At 29.0% G+C, this 15,260-nt stretch overlaps 2 protein-coding genes and 1 long non-coding RNA gene across 4 annotated transcripts; 1 reads left to right on the forward strand and 2 right to left on the reverse strand.

Moving 5' to 3' along the window:
* Nucleotides 1-2,572: 2,572 nt before the first annotated feature.
* LOC145957467 (uncharacterized) lies at nt 2,573-6,531 on the reverse strand. The gene is made up of 7 exons (XM_083073729.1): nt 6,470-6,531; nt 5,853-6,125; nt 5,642-5,768; nt 5,272-5,553; nt 5,087-5,188; nt 4,507-4,979; nt 2,573-4,314 (listed from the first exon to the last, which is right to left on the reverse strand). Exons 1-6 carry the CDS (start codon nt 6,529-6,531, stop codon nt 4,512-4,514), a joined length of 1,314 nt encoding a protein of 437 aa, XP_082929855.1. The 3' UTR covers nt 2,573-4,314; nt 4,507-4,511.
* A 478-nt stretch (nt 6,532-7,009) lies between these two features.
* LOC145956924 (uncharacterized) lies at nt 7,010-8,338 on the reverse strand. Of its 2 annotated transcripts, none has more exons than XR_014433315.1 (4): nt 8,229-8,338; nt 7,947-8,024; nt 7,363-7,873; nt 7,010-7,262 (listed from the first exon to the last, which is right to left on the reverse strand). It is a non-coding gene; the product is annotated as an uncharacterized LOC145956924 (long non-coding RNA). The 2 variants fall into 2 exon arrangements; XR_014433314.1 differs by having other exon boundaries at nt 7,011-7,262; nt 7,363-7,857.
* A 4,784-nt stretch (nt 8,339-13,122) lies between these two features.
* LOC145957468 (putative mitochondrial protein AtMg00310) lies at nt 13,123-13,560 on the forward strand. The gene has a single exon (XM_083073730.1). It carries the CDS (start codon nt 13,123-13,125, stop codon nt 13,558-13,560), a length of 438 nt encoding a protein of 145 aa, XP_082929856.1.
* Nucleotides 13,561-15,260: the final 1,700 nt, after the last annotated feature.

Genomic DNA, 15,260 nt, shown 5'->3' on the forward strand with positions numbered 1-15,260 from the left:
ATTAAAAAGAAGAAGGTTCACTACCTTGGTAACCAAGGATCACAAATAAAAAGCGCAAACAGTACACGAAGGAGGCATGGTAAAATTAGCAAAACCAAGTTCTCTCTTCTTGGTCCAATCTAACATAACCTAAGTTTCTACCTTAGTTTCTAAGTTTACTTTAGGTTAAGTTTTACTTTAGGATAATTAAGTTTAATTAATTTCATATAACCTAAGTTTTTAATATTTTCATTACTAAGTTTAAATTTATGATAACTTTAATCATCATTCACCATTATTAAAAGAAGGTTAGGTTGTATACTTGTCAATTTTTTTAGAAAAAATAAATCGCCTAAAATCCTATTTGTTTTTCTCTATTTATTTATCTACTTATCTACTTTCTTATTTTTTCAAGAAATATTTTCAAATTTCACATTTTTATAATACTATTTTGTAATATTTTGATATTATAATTACAATAAAAATTTATTATTTTTACAATATATGAGTATTTTTATATTCTTTATTAACATTATGTTTTACCTCTCAAAAATGTCGATTTTTATTTCTTTTTTTCTCTCTCGAAAATGTATTTTCACTTACTTCACACCATTTTACTTTTCACTTATTTTTGAGTAAAGGAAGTTTTTGAAAGATGTGACAATAGAAATAATAATTTAAGGTGGTTATAGGAAGTTGTCCAAGAAATATGTACACCAAATAGAATAATCTTCTTTATAAAAAAAGACTCACAAACATTGTCAAAAAAATAATATATCCATAATTAATTAATATTAACTATTATAGTAAGAAAAATTACTTCCAATTAAGGGTGGCAAAGGATTTGGTTTGATGGTGGAACAAGTTCAATTTGTCAATTCACTAATCTACTTTGACCCACTATGTCAAAAATTAGGTAAGATAGATTAATTCGTCAACTTATTTTTTATTTTTTATATATTTTGGGATGATTTTAGTGATATCATACTACAAAATTATCCCAAAAAATATTTAAAAAATAAAAAATAAATTAGCGGATTAATCCGTCTCGACTTATTTTTTTACATGGTGTAGATATACACATATTTTAGTGATATCTTACTATAAAAAATTATCCCAAAAATATAAAAAAATATGTTGGCAAGTTAATCTCAATGGTTCTTTCCATTTGATTTTATGCATTTATTTTCTCACATGTTTGATAAAAACCCTAAAAGATAAATTTAATACCTTTGCTTATTTTATCTCTTTAGAATTGTTTATGCGAAAACTCAACTTCAACAATTCTAATTTCATTCTTTTGATTTATAGCATAGTGTATTGAATTACATTTGTCGTATATTAGACAAGTTCCTTTAGGAGACGATCTTAAATTGAAAATATTACACGCAATTTGCTACATTTGTCAATCGTTCAATAAGAAGGATTCACTTACTCCAAGAGTAAGTCTTTGTAAACTTACCCTCCTCAATAGTTCGTATTTTATATCAAATTCTAATGATTCAACTATTAAATTATATAAAAGTTCTTAGTGCATAGATTAAATTTATAATTTTTAAAAAAAAATTAAAAAATATTTTATACTTTGTTTCATTAATTCAAATTGACGAATGATCATAAAATATTTTATGCATTAATTTGAATCTATATAACAAAATATCATATGATTTTTTATTTTTTTTTAAATGTGTGTGTGTATTATATATGGAAAGATTAACTTACTCTAAGAGTATTTTTATCAAGAATTACACTACTCAATAACTCATATTCTATATCAAATTTTAGTGATCTAATATCGTTAAACTAAAAGTGTTTAATGTATAGATTAAGTTTACAAAGTTTTTAAATTTTTTAAAATTATTTTAATACTTCATTATATAAATTCAAATCAACTTATAAAATAATTTTATGATTATTCATTAATTTGGAATTAATGAAATGAAGTGTTCAATAATTTTAATTTTAAAAAAAATTGAAGGCATCTATGCAATAAAAAACATTGAATTTAATGATTGAATCATTAAAATTTGATGTAAAATATAAATTATTGTGTAAACTGATACTTGAAGTAAGTAATAAATCCCTTCTTATAATTTAATTGTTATAAAAAAATCTTATAATATCATAATTATTTTAAGTAAAATAAGAAATATATATAAGATTATAATTTCATAATACTTTTATTCTTTCTATATTTAAAAAAAGACTCAAACAATTAATTGTCTCATCTCAATATAAAAATATGATTTTATAAACGAATATATTTTTAACATACATAAAAATGAGATAGTATATGTGTATTTAACATACGTAAAAATGTGACAACCTCTACAAATGTACGAGTATTATTCTAGTTTAATATAAGCCAATAATATTTTAGTTCCTTAATTTTAATTCTTGGGCTGAGTTTTAATTTAAGATAAGTTTATATTTAATACAACCTATGTTTCTAATATTATAGTCATTCAATTTTAATTTTTAGGCTAAGTTTTAATTTATGAGTTTAACTTAATATAACATAAGTCTTTATTATTTTAGTTCTAGTGTTTAATTTAGGCTAAGTTTGGCAACCTACACTTTAATTCAGGATAAATTCAATTTTATATAGCCTGAGTTTTAAATGTTTTAGTTCTTAAGTTTTGATTTTGGCTAAGTTTCAATTTAAGATAAGTTTAATTTAACATACACTAAGTTTAGTACAGGCTAAGTTTTATTAATCAAAATATTTTTTGTTAACTAAGATAGGCTAATTAAACTTAGTATAGGCTAATTAACACTACTAGAATTTTTTCTATTACCTAAGGATTTTCCTAGGAATTTTTCATTAAAATTTGTAGGAAATAAGTTTTTTGCGAATTTTTCTACAAATTTATTTTCGCAGCTAATACCTTCGTGGATAATTGTTTCTTGCCAATTTCAAAATTCGCAAAAAAAATTCTTATGATTTTTACTAAAAAAAAATCTATAGAAAACTTTCTTGCAAAAAAAAATGGCAGCAAACTTTCTTGTGAAAAAAAAATTCTTAAAAAATTTGCAAAAAATATTCTACAAATTTTAAAATCCACAAAATTTTTGCAAGAAATTTTCCACGAAAATTAAAATTTGCAAGTAAATTTCTTGCAAAATTAAAATTTCCCAAGTAAATTTTCTGCAAAATTAAAATTTTGTAGGTAAATTTTCTGCAAAATTTCAAATTCGCAAGTAAATTTCCTAGGAAAAATCGCAAGTAATATTTTATAATGGTTTACACTTCTTCCCCTCCAAATTCCCCCGTACTGGAGGGACTAAAATTAGATGAATGCTCCTTTCCTAAAGATTGAACGAAAGAAGAAAAATCATGAAACTGCCTTCCGTCCACTCCATTCTTTTCCAACTAAAAACCATGACAATCACGATTTTATTCAACTTAAAGAAAGAAATAATTATACTGACCAAGATCAACACTGCACCAATAAAAACAATTTAATTCAAAATGGGGCCCCAAGCCGTATGGACGAACAATCACAAAGCCTTGTGCCATATTTAAAACTACTGAATTGAAAACAAAATCTGAAAAGCAAATTTAGTAGTGATGTTTTTGCATCAATCAGTAGGGAATCGTCATCGGTTCCAACAAAAAATTGGTATACCTAATAGGGCATACCAAATGAGTTGAATAAAACATACAATGTGCATTTCGGCTCAAATTCCAAATAGTGAAAACAAAAATATATAAAATCTATCACATTAGCCACCGAATTCCAATTCATCCAAAATATCTCCAAGCATCATCAAAGTACTGAAAGCAGTAGCATAATGTTATCTTAACCAACTACCTGGAAAAATGAAAGACACCAAACCTCCAAAAGAAATTCAGATCATGGCACAACTTATGGCCATTGGATCACTGACAGCATATCAGAAGACTCGGTGACTGTAGGTGACCCAATGGCCTAACAACAAATATCTTCTTTTTCTATGCCAACTTTTGTGTGAATAGCAGTAGTCCAATATAATTTCAACCAAGCATCAGAGTTAAAAATAAAAACAAAAATGATTCAATGCAGCTGAATGCTAATTAAGCTCAAACAAAAGCCATGCACAGCATTAATAACTGGAGTATCAACATTGATGATGTACTTGATAATGTGTGTCATCACATTATTAACCAAAATCAAGTAAAGAAACTAAACAATGACAAGAACCTTCTCAAATTTGGATGACCAAAAATTTCCTGAACTCTTTAAGTTTAAACCTATTATCATCATAATCAAAACTAAGCAAAACAATGACAATAACCTTCTCAAAGCAGGATGGCTGAAACTCTTCCAGTCTAATTCCAGTCCATGTTAGTTCCTGATTTATAAACATAAAAGGTCAAAGATCTCATTTAACATCATTATAACAATGTCATCATAAAAAAACCACTAAATTAAATAACACTCACAGTTGGAAAAAAAATAAATACTAAAGATTTAATCTATTGCATTCAAGACACAAATCAAATATGTTAGGACAAGAAACTAAATAGAATAAGAGGTAATACACCTTTTTCAAATATCACCCTCCTCATCACTATCTTCTTCATCATCATCATTGTCAACATTTCCATAGCTACGTTCCAGTGATGGAGGTGGATGAGAAGAAGAGCCAACAAATCCTAAATGTGTCATTAAAGCTACTAAATGTTTCCTTGTCTCATTCAACTCTTGTCTTATTTCTAGCTTATCCTTTTCTTGTCTTTGCAACTCTTGCATCATGGCTAACTTCTCTTCCTCTTGTTTTTGCAATGATTCATTTAATGCCTGAATTTGACCCCTTAAAGTACACACATCCTCATATTTAGTAGAAAATCTTGATGGAATCAACATTTTGCCTAAAGATCCAAGACCAGGGATCCTTCCATTTTTCTTTCCAACTAAATCTACCCATATATCCAAGTCAGAAGGCATAGATGATTGGCTATCAACTCCATCCTCCCTTTGAGATGATAACTCAAATTTCCTCTGTTGAAATTTGTCCTGCCAATGAAATTTGTATAATAAAATTAACTTGAACTAACAAAAAGTCTCCACTTCTCCTTTATCCTTACTCCAATATTCTAAAAAATCAGCAACAAAAAACTTACAAATGTTAATTCTGCATGATGACCCACCCAACTTTTATCCTTTTTCCGATGTGTACGAAAATAAAACTCACTTAATGATGGATCCATTCCTTTTTCCTGTTTCTGCATTGATAACAAAAAAAAAAGATTTAGTGACATTAATTTCAAGAACTAAATTATAAAAAAAAACAATAAATTAATAATACCATTCTTTTCCAATGCAAACGGTGAGGAATTGATCCACCGGTATGAAGAGATGCACCATTCACAGATTCACGATTTCTTTTATTTACTTCTGACTTTTTCTTAAAACGTAAGGATCTCCAGTGTTCCTTCAAGTGTGCCCATACATCTTCTCCTATCCAAATTGGTTTTCTCTCTAAATCCTTTCGAACTTCTTGCATTAATTGAGACATTTTAGCTGCACCTCTTTTCTCAAAATTACGTCGCACCATGTCATTATATTCAGGTGGCCATGTAAATTTTGACTACATTGGTTTTGATAAAAATGAAAAAAAATTATTAGGCAAATATTCAAAATGGAATCTTTTTAATAAAAGTTTAAAGTTTGATTACTTGAAGCATATCAAACCACGAATCCCTTTGACCGATAGATAGCTTCTTCCATGATGGTTTTGCCTCCCCCAAGTTACTTCGTATGATTGAAGCAAGTGCCCCAATTACCAACTTGTGTTGATCAAACCTATGTAAAATAATAAAAAATGATAATTAATTAAAATATCAAACAAAAATTCATATCATATGCCAATAAATTAAAATGACTCACCCATCCCCTTCTGGGAGTATCAAGATTTTGTTTCCATTATTGTCTCCATTAACATGACTAGATGAAGAAGATGGAGTTTCATTAACTGTTGGATATTCGGGCATATGAATGACTTGAACAGAGATAGGTTGAGATTGGGTGGGTTGAGGTGGAGGTGGAGGTGGAGGGGGAGGTGGAGGGGGAGGTGGAGGGGGAGGAGGTGGAGCTTGAAATTGATGTGGAGGTAGAGGTTGAGAATAAGTGGGTTGAGGTTGATTAGCATAAGCTTGTAGACTAGATGATGGTATAATCAATGGTATATTAGCTTGTATAGGTTTTTTTCCTTTAAACTTTTTTCCTTTAAACTTTTTGGTTAAGATTTAGTTAGCTTGACAGCTTAAGATTTAGGTATAATTATATCAACATATTGTAATATAATTAAATCTTCTTCTTGATAAGATGGGAACATATTTAGTTTATGATATAATTATTAAAAATTAAGATTTAACTTGTACATAAAAATTTCATTTATGATTCATTTGTTACATTACAGTAAGCTGTTACTGTAATATCAAAGATCTAGTAGTCACACTTGCTACAACACCAACCTATCATTTATGATTCATTTGTTACATTACAACTTGTACATAAAAATTTCATTAACACGTTCATTATTAGAAAACATATATACAACAGTCATGGGAACATACAAATACACAAGTGATGGCCACAAGTTAGGCGTGAATTATTCTTACTTTGACTCCAAAATGACTAAGAAACATGAATCAAACAATAAAATTAGACATACAACTTATAAGGAATATAATTGAATATTCCTTATATCTAATAATAATAGTAATTAAAAGCAACTAATAATGGAACTAGCTAATAGTAATCCACCTACATCTTAAAATGCCTAATTCAAGTGCTTATAAACTAAAATAAAATATATTAATTATAAAATTTATTGAAGAATTAAGAATCTTATCATAAACTAAAGTCATCTAGATAATTTATGCACAATGGATTGGGTGTTAGCAGCTGCATTGACATGTCTAATTTCTGATAATTAACATGGCTGAAATTAACCCAACAACTTTCTTACAAAGAATTGCTACTAATACTGTGAAGGCCTTATAGTTACCGTCGAGTTTGTGTGTTAATAATCAGACAGTTTCACCAACACAATAAAACAGCAAGAGACGAATAATAATAAGAATATAGAGCAAATAATATAATGAATTAAAAAATAAAATATAGTTTCAGGAGCATTGACTTGAACTGATTAACCTGTGCGGAATCAGAAATCAACAGCAACACAAGATCACTGCCGGAGACAGTTTCATATATGTCACCTAGAGTCCCATTCTCCTCAGAAAATCCAGCTGCCCGAGCTTCAGCAAAGGAACGAGAACCTTTCCTGAGTCCAATCTGCGTTTTAAAACGAAAAAACATTATTAAACCGCAAAACACTAATCAACAATTTCAGCATACATTCTATAAAAGAAACCAAACCAAACCAAAATCACACCTTGACCACAATATCAGACTTGGCTTCAGCAAGCGAGTCCCTTAGATTCTGAGCCTGAGCAGGTCCCTGGTAAACACAGTCACACGTCAACAATCATATCATAGATAGTAAGTGAGTCATAATGAAAACAAAACAAAACAAATACCAAGTCATAACATAAAAGCGCATTTCCAAACAAGATACGCAACATATTGAACATTTCAGAGAAACCATAAACCATATTGAACAAAACATTCCTTATGTCATCTTTATCAGTCTTCCAATAAAAACTGGAAAACATGTATAACACTCATTGAGTTACTAACAGCAGTATCAAAAGTTTCTACGGCAGAGTTTAAACAAGTGTCTATGCAGAAAACAAGAACACATCCTCTCACAACAAAGGGCCAATTTAATTGTACAAAAAAATAGCAGCAAACCAGTGTATGATATCACTGGACCTGAAACAGTTGCCATTTTTACTTTCATTCGCATGCTCTCATTCACATGCTCTACCTGACACAGGTATTCACTGATTTCAGAAAGATTATTGTTTTCATCATCATGATGAACCAACTGTAAGGGAAATTGTGGATGGAATTTACCTGCCAAGTATCATAAGCTGCATTGAGAAGAAACAGTGGTGTCCTAACACTGGCAATTAAGTGCTGAGGAAAATAGCACTGTGAATAGAATACCAAAAAGAAAAATATGAGATGCCTCTGCATCGGAGATAATAATAATAATAACAACAATACTAATATTTCATCTGCAAATTATGCCCATTTTAACAAAATATATCTCCTCTCAAGATCAAAATTACAATTTGATTATAGTCATACTAGTTGTGTAATTTTACAATCTTAAATGACAGTAAAAGTAGTTACCAAAATTGGATTGAGGTGACTGGTACAACTCCTTGGAAGGCTCTTTTGAACTCCCTGCCAAGCAAAGATACATTATTAATTTTAGATTTTTGTTGTTGTTGTAGATGCATGCCTTGCTAACAATCAAGTAATCAGAAGTTATTGAAATCACCCTGCCATGAAATTGAAATAAATTTCCACAATACGGTGATTATCCAATTACAAGGCATTATTACATATTTATATCTTTACTGTTCCTTTCTTCGATTGGAGGAGCAAAGCTAAAGTCTATGCCTCATGAGTACACTCAAATGCAGCAAAGAGCTCAACTCTAAATTTAAGATATGTGAAAGAAATGATGAATTCCAATGATAAAATTTGAACAATCCATTCCACCATCCAAGTAATATCTATGCCTCATGAGTACACTCAAATGATAATAGCTTTGCAACCGAAACTAAATTCATAAAAAAAAGGAGAAAAATACAAGCAGAGCACCACGTGATACACGATCGAGAAGCAAGCAAAAGTGCAAAAGTAGTAACTAGTAAGTAACAGCGTATAAAATTATAAACCTAACTAGCATTGAGCTGAAGCACACAAAATTATAAAATTATAAAATCCACATTCAAAAGCACACAAAATGAAGTGTCGTGCGGGGAGAAAAATTAGGAAAAGGAGAGAAAACAAAAACCCTAACAGATTTTATGCAGAACGAGAAAAGAGTGTGCGGTGAGCGGTGAGCGGTGAGCGGTGAGCGGTGAGCGGTGAGCGGTGAGCGGTGAGCGGTGAGCGGTGAGCTGTGAGCGGTGATCGGTGAGCGGTGAGCGGTGTGCGGAGGTTACGCGTTTACGAAGAAAAGTGTGAGGAAAAGCTGAGAAATGTTGTGCAGTGTTACGGTAATGAGGAAAAGTGTTGTGAGGTGACTTACTTGAGAAGACGGAAATGTGTGTTCACATTTACGGAAGATTCAAAAATATTTTCAGTTTTTAAATTAATAAAAATAATCATAAATAAGAAAATTGGCAGGAAATACTACTCATAAAAGAAAACAAATTACTTGCGAATTTAAAACAAAATTTGTAGGAAAATAAAAAAATTACTGCAATTTTTTTTTAAATTTTTATTTGAAACAAAAAAATTTATATAATTAATATTTTTTAAGTAAAATTTGCAAGAATTTTTTGCGAATTTAAAATTATAAAAATATTTGCAATAATTTATTGGAGATTTATATTTGCAAGAATTTTTGTAATAATTTCCTACAAATAATTTTTCGCATGAAAATTCTTAGTTAAATGACATATTTCTAGTAGTGTAAGATTAGTATATAAGCAAAGTTTTATTAAGCTTTGTATAGGTTAATTTAAGATTACTATTGACATAAATAGTTAATTTAGTATAGGCCAAGCTGCAACTTCTTAAATGGTTATCTCAATAATTTTTTAGAAACATTGGTGCTAATATTTTTGAAGAGCAGTGCTTCATCCTCCGAAAAAAAGTCTCAATCACGTTCCGAAAAGTTAAAATATTATTATTTTATAATAAATTTATTATAAAATAATTATTTAATTTAATATTTTATAATTTAAATTAATATTTTATTTTTTCGGAATGATTTTTGGAGTCCTTTATTTTTCATTTTTGAAACATTTGTACAAATATCTTAAACAGAGTGGATCATGATTTTCAGCCCACTATTATTAGGCGAGTCAGCTTGTCCCATTACACCTCATTTTAAACGGATTAATTAATGGTAGGACAAGTCAAAATAAATTAAGTTAACCCATTTTATCATTCTTTAAGAAAAATTTAATTTAATTCTTATATAATATACTAGTTAAGAAACTTTAAGTGTAACTAAGTCCATTTTATTGACCTCATAATACTGAAACTTATCATAAAATTAAAAGAGTTAATTACTTATACACTGTCAGTATAAAGTTTTTTTACACTAATAATTAATTATATTTCTTAATTGTGTTATGTAACTGTTAAAAATAAATATGTTTACAATGACATGACACAATTAAGAGATATAATTGATTGCTAGTGTAAGAATATAAGTGATTAACTCAAATTAAAAGCACGAAGATGGTTTAAAAAAATAGCACTCCTGTTTCCAGAATCCATTGCAATATAAATCATTAAAAGCATATAATAACGTCTTAAATCCCTTCCAAACTTTGCCGAGACATATCAAAAATAAATATATATGAGTTATACTCCATTCCTTCCATAATAAGTGTGGTAATAAATTATTTGATATAAATAAAAAAAATTATTAAATAGATAAAAGAAAATAATAATTTTACATAATTAACTTTATTATTAATCTTTTTATTTATAAATGATATAATACAAAAATTTTCTACATGATATTTTTAAGAGTGTAGATATAAAAGAGATAATTAATATTATAATGAAAAATTAACGTGGCACTTATTTTGAGACTCATTTTTTCTTTTACGACACTTATTATGAATGAAAGAAGTAATTTTTACTGCGAGTCCAAACATGTGGTGTAAAACTATTAAATATACTCTATGCTTTAAATTACTTATAAAGTGAGTATTAAATGATTTTTATATTTTTAATAATATAATAAATTAATCTAGTTATGTCCTATATAAAATCTTTTATTTTTTTATTTCTCATAGACATACGATAAACAGCTCCAACTAGACGATTCTATTATACAATTCTCCTGTTGTTTCTTCTCCAATCTCTTAATGAAAATTCACCAACCTATACAAGCCTTGTTTCCTTAAATTTCTTAAAAAAACACTTATAAAAAAGAAAATAAATATTTTTTTTCATAAACTAATTAACTCATACGTAAATAAATTAACATTAATTTTAAAGAAATTAATAAAAAAAATAACTTTTTATAAGTTTATGTATAAGTTAATTTTAACTTGTAGAAAAATTAAATTTATATTTTTTTCTATTGTTTTCTCCTATAAGTAGTTTAGAGAAGTTCATGGAAACAATTTAATCAGCAATTTTATTTAGCAAGAGAAGTTCACAAAAGGCTGAGTTTTAAGGGTTAGCCCCCATCCACATTTGGGAGACTTGGAAAATTACTTGGGCCTTCGATCCATGGTCCATCACCCATGCACCAATCCATCTAAACGATAAAAAAAAAACAAAAAAAAAAACTATATCTGAAGAAATCATAAAATAGTTGATTGAAAAGGTATTTTGAAGTGATTTTATCTTGCTCTGCGCTAAGAAAAAATGTGTTTCCATAACTGAAAAATATGGTTAATTAATAGGAATAGTTTTAATGTTTAGTATTTTTTTCTTATTAAATGATATATAATTTTGTTATGAAAACTCACGTTAATAAGATTATATTAAATGAGGACTCAAATGAATTTCTTATATTTTCTTTTTCTTTTTTGATTTTGATAAAATGAAATTTTTGAATCAATAATATTTTGCATATAGCGTAAACTCTTATTACTTTAATGACTTATATGTATTTAAATCATAATTCAACCTTAACATTAAATATTATTATATAGTTATACCAATGGAAGTTAGATCAAACAACACTGACTAATTATCGATGTAATGAAGTAAATATCGGATGCCCCTCTAAGAACTGTCCATATTTAATCTCAAAGAAAGGATAGAACAATTGCATTCACTACATAGATCAATTCTATAATATCTTCTACATTATTTATAGAATCAATATAGAATAAAGCGATGAAAAAAATTATATCTTTCTATATCAATTTTTAGGTTGATATAATATATACACATTTACATTTTTTTTTTCCAGAAAAATAGAAGTAGATTTAAACATATGTCTTCATAAGTTTTGGTATGAATTGATGTAGAATTATGTAGTAGGCTATATCGGTTTTTAGTATGAACTGATATAGAATTATATGTCTTGATTTTATATTTTAACGAATGTAGATGTTTATTTTTTTTAAGATTCGGTTTGTTTTTTGGTTCTTTTTATTTTAAACCTATAATGAAAATAAATATAATGTTCCATGCAGATTGAATCATATATTCATATTTTGATACACACATTCACATATATTATCAACATAATTCATTCATAACATCATCAATACAATTCATCCAAACATTACAAATCAATAAAGACAACTAATAATATAACATTCATTAGATAATTAATCAACACATGTAAGTTGCAAATGTTCAACTATTACATGAAAAGTTATTATCTATTTCTAAATTTTTGTAAGGTTGTTCATTGAATTCAAATGTCTTCTAATTTGCTTTTCAACAAAGGTACAACATCATCAAAAATTTGTAACATACAACATGACATTAATTAGATCATAATCAATAAAAAAAATAATTAATCAATATTGTTAAAGTAAAAAATTATATTATCCCAATTCAATCATTTGTTACATCCCTTTGAATTATGTCTAACATCCAATTCATCACATAGTATTCACATTCATGTTGATGACACAATGATTTTCGAGGAGGGCTCCATTCAGAACGTGGTGGTTATTAAGGCAATTATGAGATGTTTTGAGCTAATTTCTAGTCTAAAGGTTAATTTCATAAAAAGAAAGTTCAAGGCCATTGGGTTGGAAGGCCAAGCAATGGAAAGATATGCACAACTGCTGAATTGTAAACTATTGAAATTACCTTTATTTATCTTGGACAGCCAATTGGTGCAAACCCAAGAAGGAAGGGAATTTGGAACCCTGTAGTGGAAAAAATAAAAAGGAGACTATCTAATTGGAAAGGGAAAGTGTTATTCATGACTGGTAGAGTGCAATTGATTAATTCAATACTCACTTCTCTACCATTATACTATCTATCTTTTTATAAGATACCAAAAGGTGTGAGTTTCGAGATTTCAAGATTGCAAAGACAATTCTTATGGGGGTCTAATCAAGGGACTAAAAAGATGGCATGGATCAAGTGGGAGAAAGTCATAGTTTCTAAAGAAAAAGGGGGGCTGGGTATAAAAGACATTAATCTGTTTAACAAGGCACTCCTTGCCAAATGGAGGTGGTGTTTATTTCACAATCCGGAATCTCAATGGGTGAAATTGCTATGCTCCAAATACGGGGTATTCCAAAATTTATGTGCACAAAATGCATTACAAAATGACTCAATTTGGTGGAAGGACTTGATAAAGGTATGGGGTGGGCTGGAATCAGAGGGGTGGTTCGATAGTCAATTGGAGTGGAAAGTCAACAAAGGTAGTGCGGTAAGATTATGGCTGGATAATTGGGTTGATCAAGTTACCTTAGCAGTAAAATTTCCATCACTTTTTGCAAGCTCTAAGCAGAAACACCACGTGATTAGTGAAATGGGGGGGGGGGGGGTGGGTAGAGGGTGAATGGAACTGGAGACACAGGTGGAGTGATCAAACAGTTGTAAGTCATATAGAGATGGAACAAGAACTTGGTCAAGTGTTACGAGGATGGCAACCTACAATTAACCAAAAAGATTGGTGGTTCTGGAGGTCCAAAGTAGATGGAGTGTTTTCGGTGAAAGAGGCATACAAGGTGATTGAATCAGAGACAAGGCCCGAGGAGGAAGGAACGCTATTCAAACAAATATGGTCTATAAAAGCTCCACCGAAGGCACTTATTTTCTTGTGGAGGATAGTCAATAGAGGTATTCCTTCTGTAGATATCCTAAAAAGAAGGAATTTAATCCTAGATGAACAACAATCCATTTGTGTGCTATGTAACAAGGTAGAGGAAACTGTTTCGCATTTATTTTGCACTTGCCAAGAAGTTTATAACATTTGGAAAAGTTTGTTGAATTGGATAAATTTTCCATCTCCACTCCTTCAAGATGTGGCACATCACTTCAACTTTATCCCAGCACCCTTATCATCTAATTTTCAAATACAAGCTTGGAGAACTTTATGGTTAGCAACGACTCGAACGGTGTGGATGAATAGGAATAAGGGTAGATTTGAAGGTGAGATTTTTAATTTAACACAACTAGAGAGATCACGTGTACTTCATGGCAGTGGATGAGGTTACTTAACAAGCAGTTCACAATTCCTTTTGCTCAGTGGCTCTGTAACCCAGGTCAATGCTTGTTGTCTCTGGTTGTCTGAACGAATGGAGGTTTCAAAGGTAAAAGAAGGTCAATAATACCTATGCTCACAGTAATTAGAAATGGGGAATAACAGTAATGTAACGAGCAACAAGTTTGGGTAGTTTGCGTCAAATAATCTGTAACCAAAGTTAAGAATCGGGGCGTAGCTTATTTTGGGATGTAATTATATGGTTTCTATATTTGGTTATGCAGTAATTTGGTTCAAATGAACTAAATTATAAATAATCTGTAATTTGTAATATTGGGTTGTGGCACCCCTAGTGCCACCTCAATTTATTTTGCTGTTTCAAAAAAAAATTGAGTATATAAGTATTTTTTTAAGTAAACTAATAAAAGACATTTTTTAGGCATATTAAAGTTATAAACCACTTATCATGGTGTAAACCCAATCTAGGTTCTTTAGTTGTTCCGTAGATCTACCACCCATGACATTATATATGACCATAATACTGAAGAAAATAAATGAATGTAAATTATATGATTAAAATTTATGATATAAAGCATAAAGTTAATATATGTATTACAAATTAAAGTTTACCTCTTTATTAAATTTTTGAATTGTAAATTGGGCCTACGATGCATAGAACAAAATCATACAACAACATTGTTTATAGGACAAGAACCAAAGAGCTATTAATGATTTTTGTATTGAGCCATAATTAGTCACACAATGCATACATACATAAATTAAACGCAATTAACAAACATGTACTTGCTAATTAATGTAAAAAGCCAAGTAAATTTTCTTTGTTGAATTTTTCATTTTTTTCATTGATATAATTTTGAGCCTTCACTTTTTTATTCCTCGACTTCTATATGGATTGGGACTCAAAAAATCCATAAAGGTTACCATACCCGAGCTCTTTAATTTTTTTGATTCAAAATATCTTAGATATATAAGAAAAGTTAATTCTAAATTAATGAATCATAATTAAATAGATAATGATACTAAAAGTTGTGTAC

Source organism: Cajanus cajan, chromosome 4 (genome assembly GCF_000230855.2).
Source record: "Cajanus cajan strain Asha chromosome 4, NIPB_CcT2T_4, whole genome shotgun sequence".
NCBI classification, from domain to species: Eukaryota; Viridiplantae; Streptophyta; class Magnoliopsida; order Fabales; family Fabaceae; genus Cajanus; species Cajanus cajan.

What these genes read in the sequence shown, in the direction of transcription:
- LOC145957467 (XM_083073729.1), bottom strand. Translation starts at nt 6,531, where the DNA reads ATGACTGTTGTATATATGTTTTCTAATAATGAACGTGTTAATGAAATT. An exon ending in CGTGGTTTGATATGCTTCAA is followed by an intron (nt 5,554 to 5,641) that starts GTAATCAAACTT and finishes AAACCAATGTAG; the next exon opens with TCAAAATTTACATGGCCACC. An exon ending in ATCATGCAGAATTAACATTT is followed by an intron (nt 4,980 to 5,086) that starts GTAAGTTTTTTG and finishes TTTCATTGGCAG; the next exon opens with GACAAATTTCAACAGAGGAA.
- LOC145957468 (XM_083073730.1), top strand. Translation starts at nt 13,123, where the DNA reads ATGGCATGGATCAAGTGGGAGAAAGTCATAGTTTCTAAAGAAAAAGGG.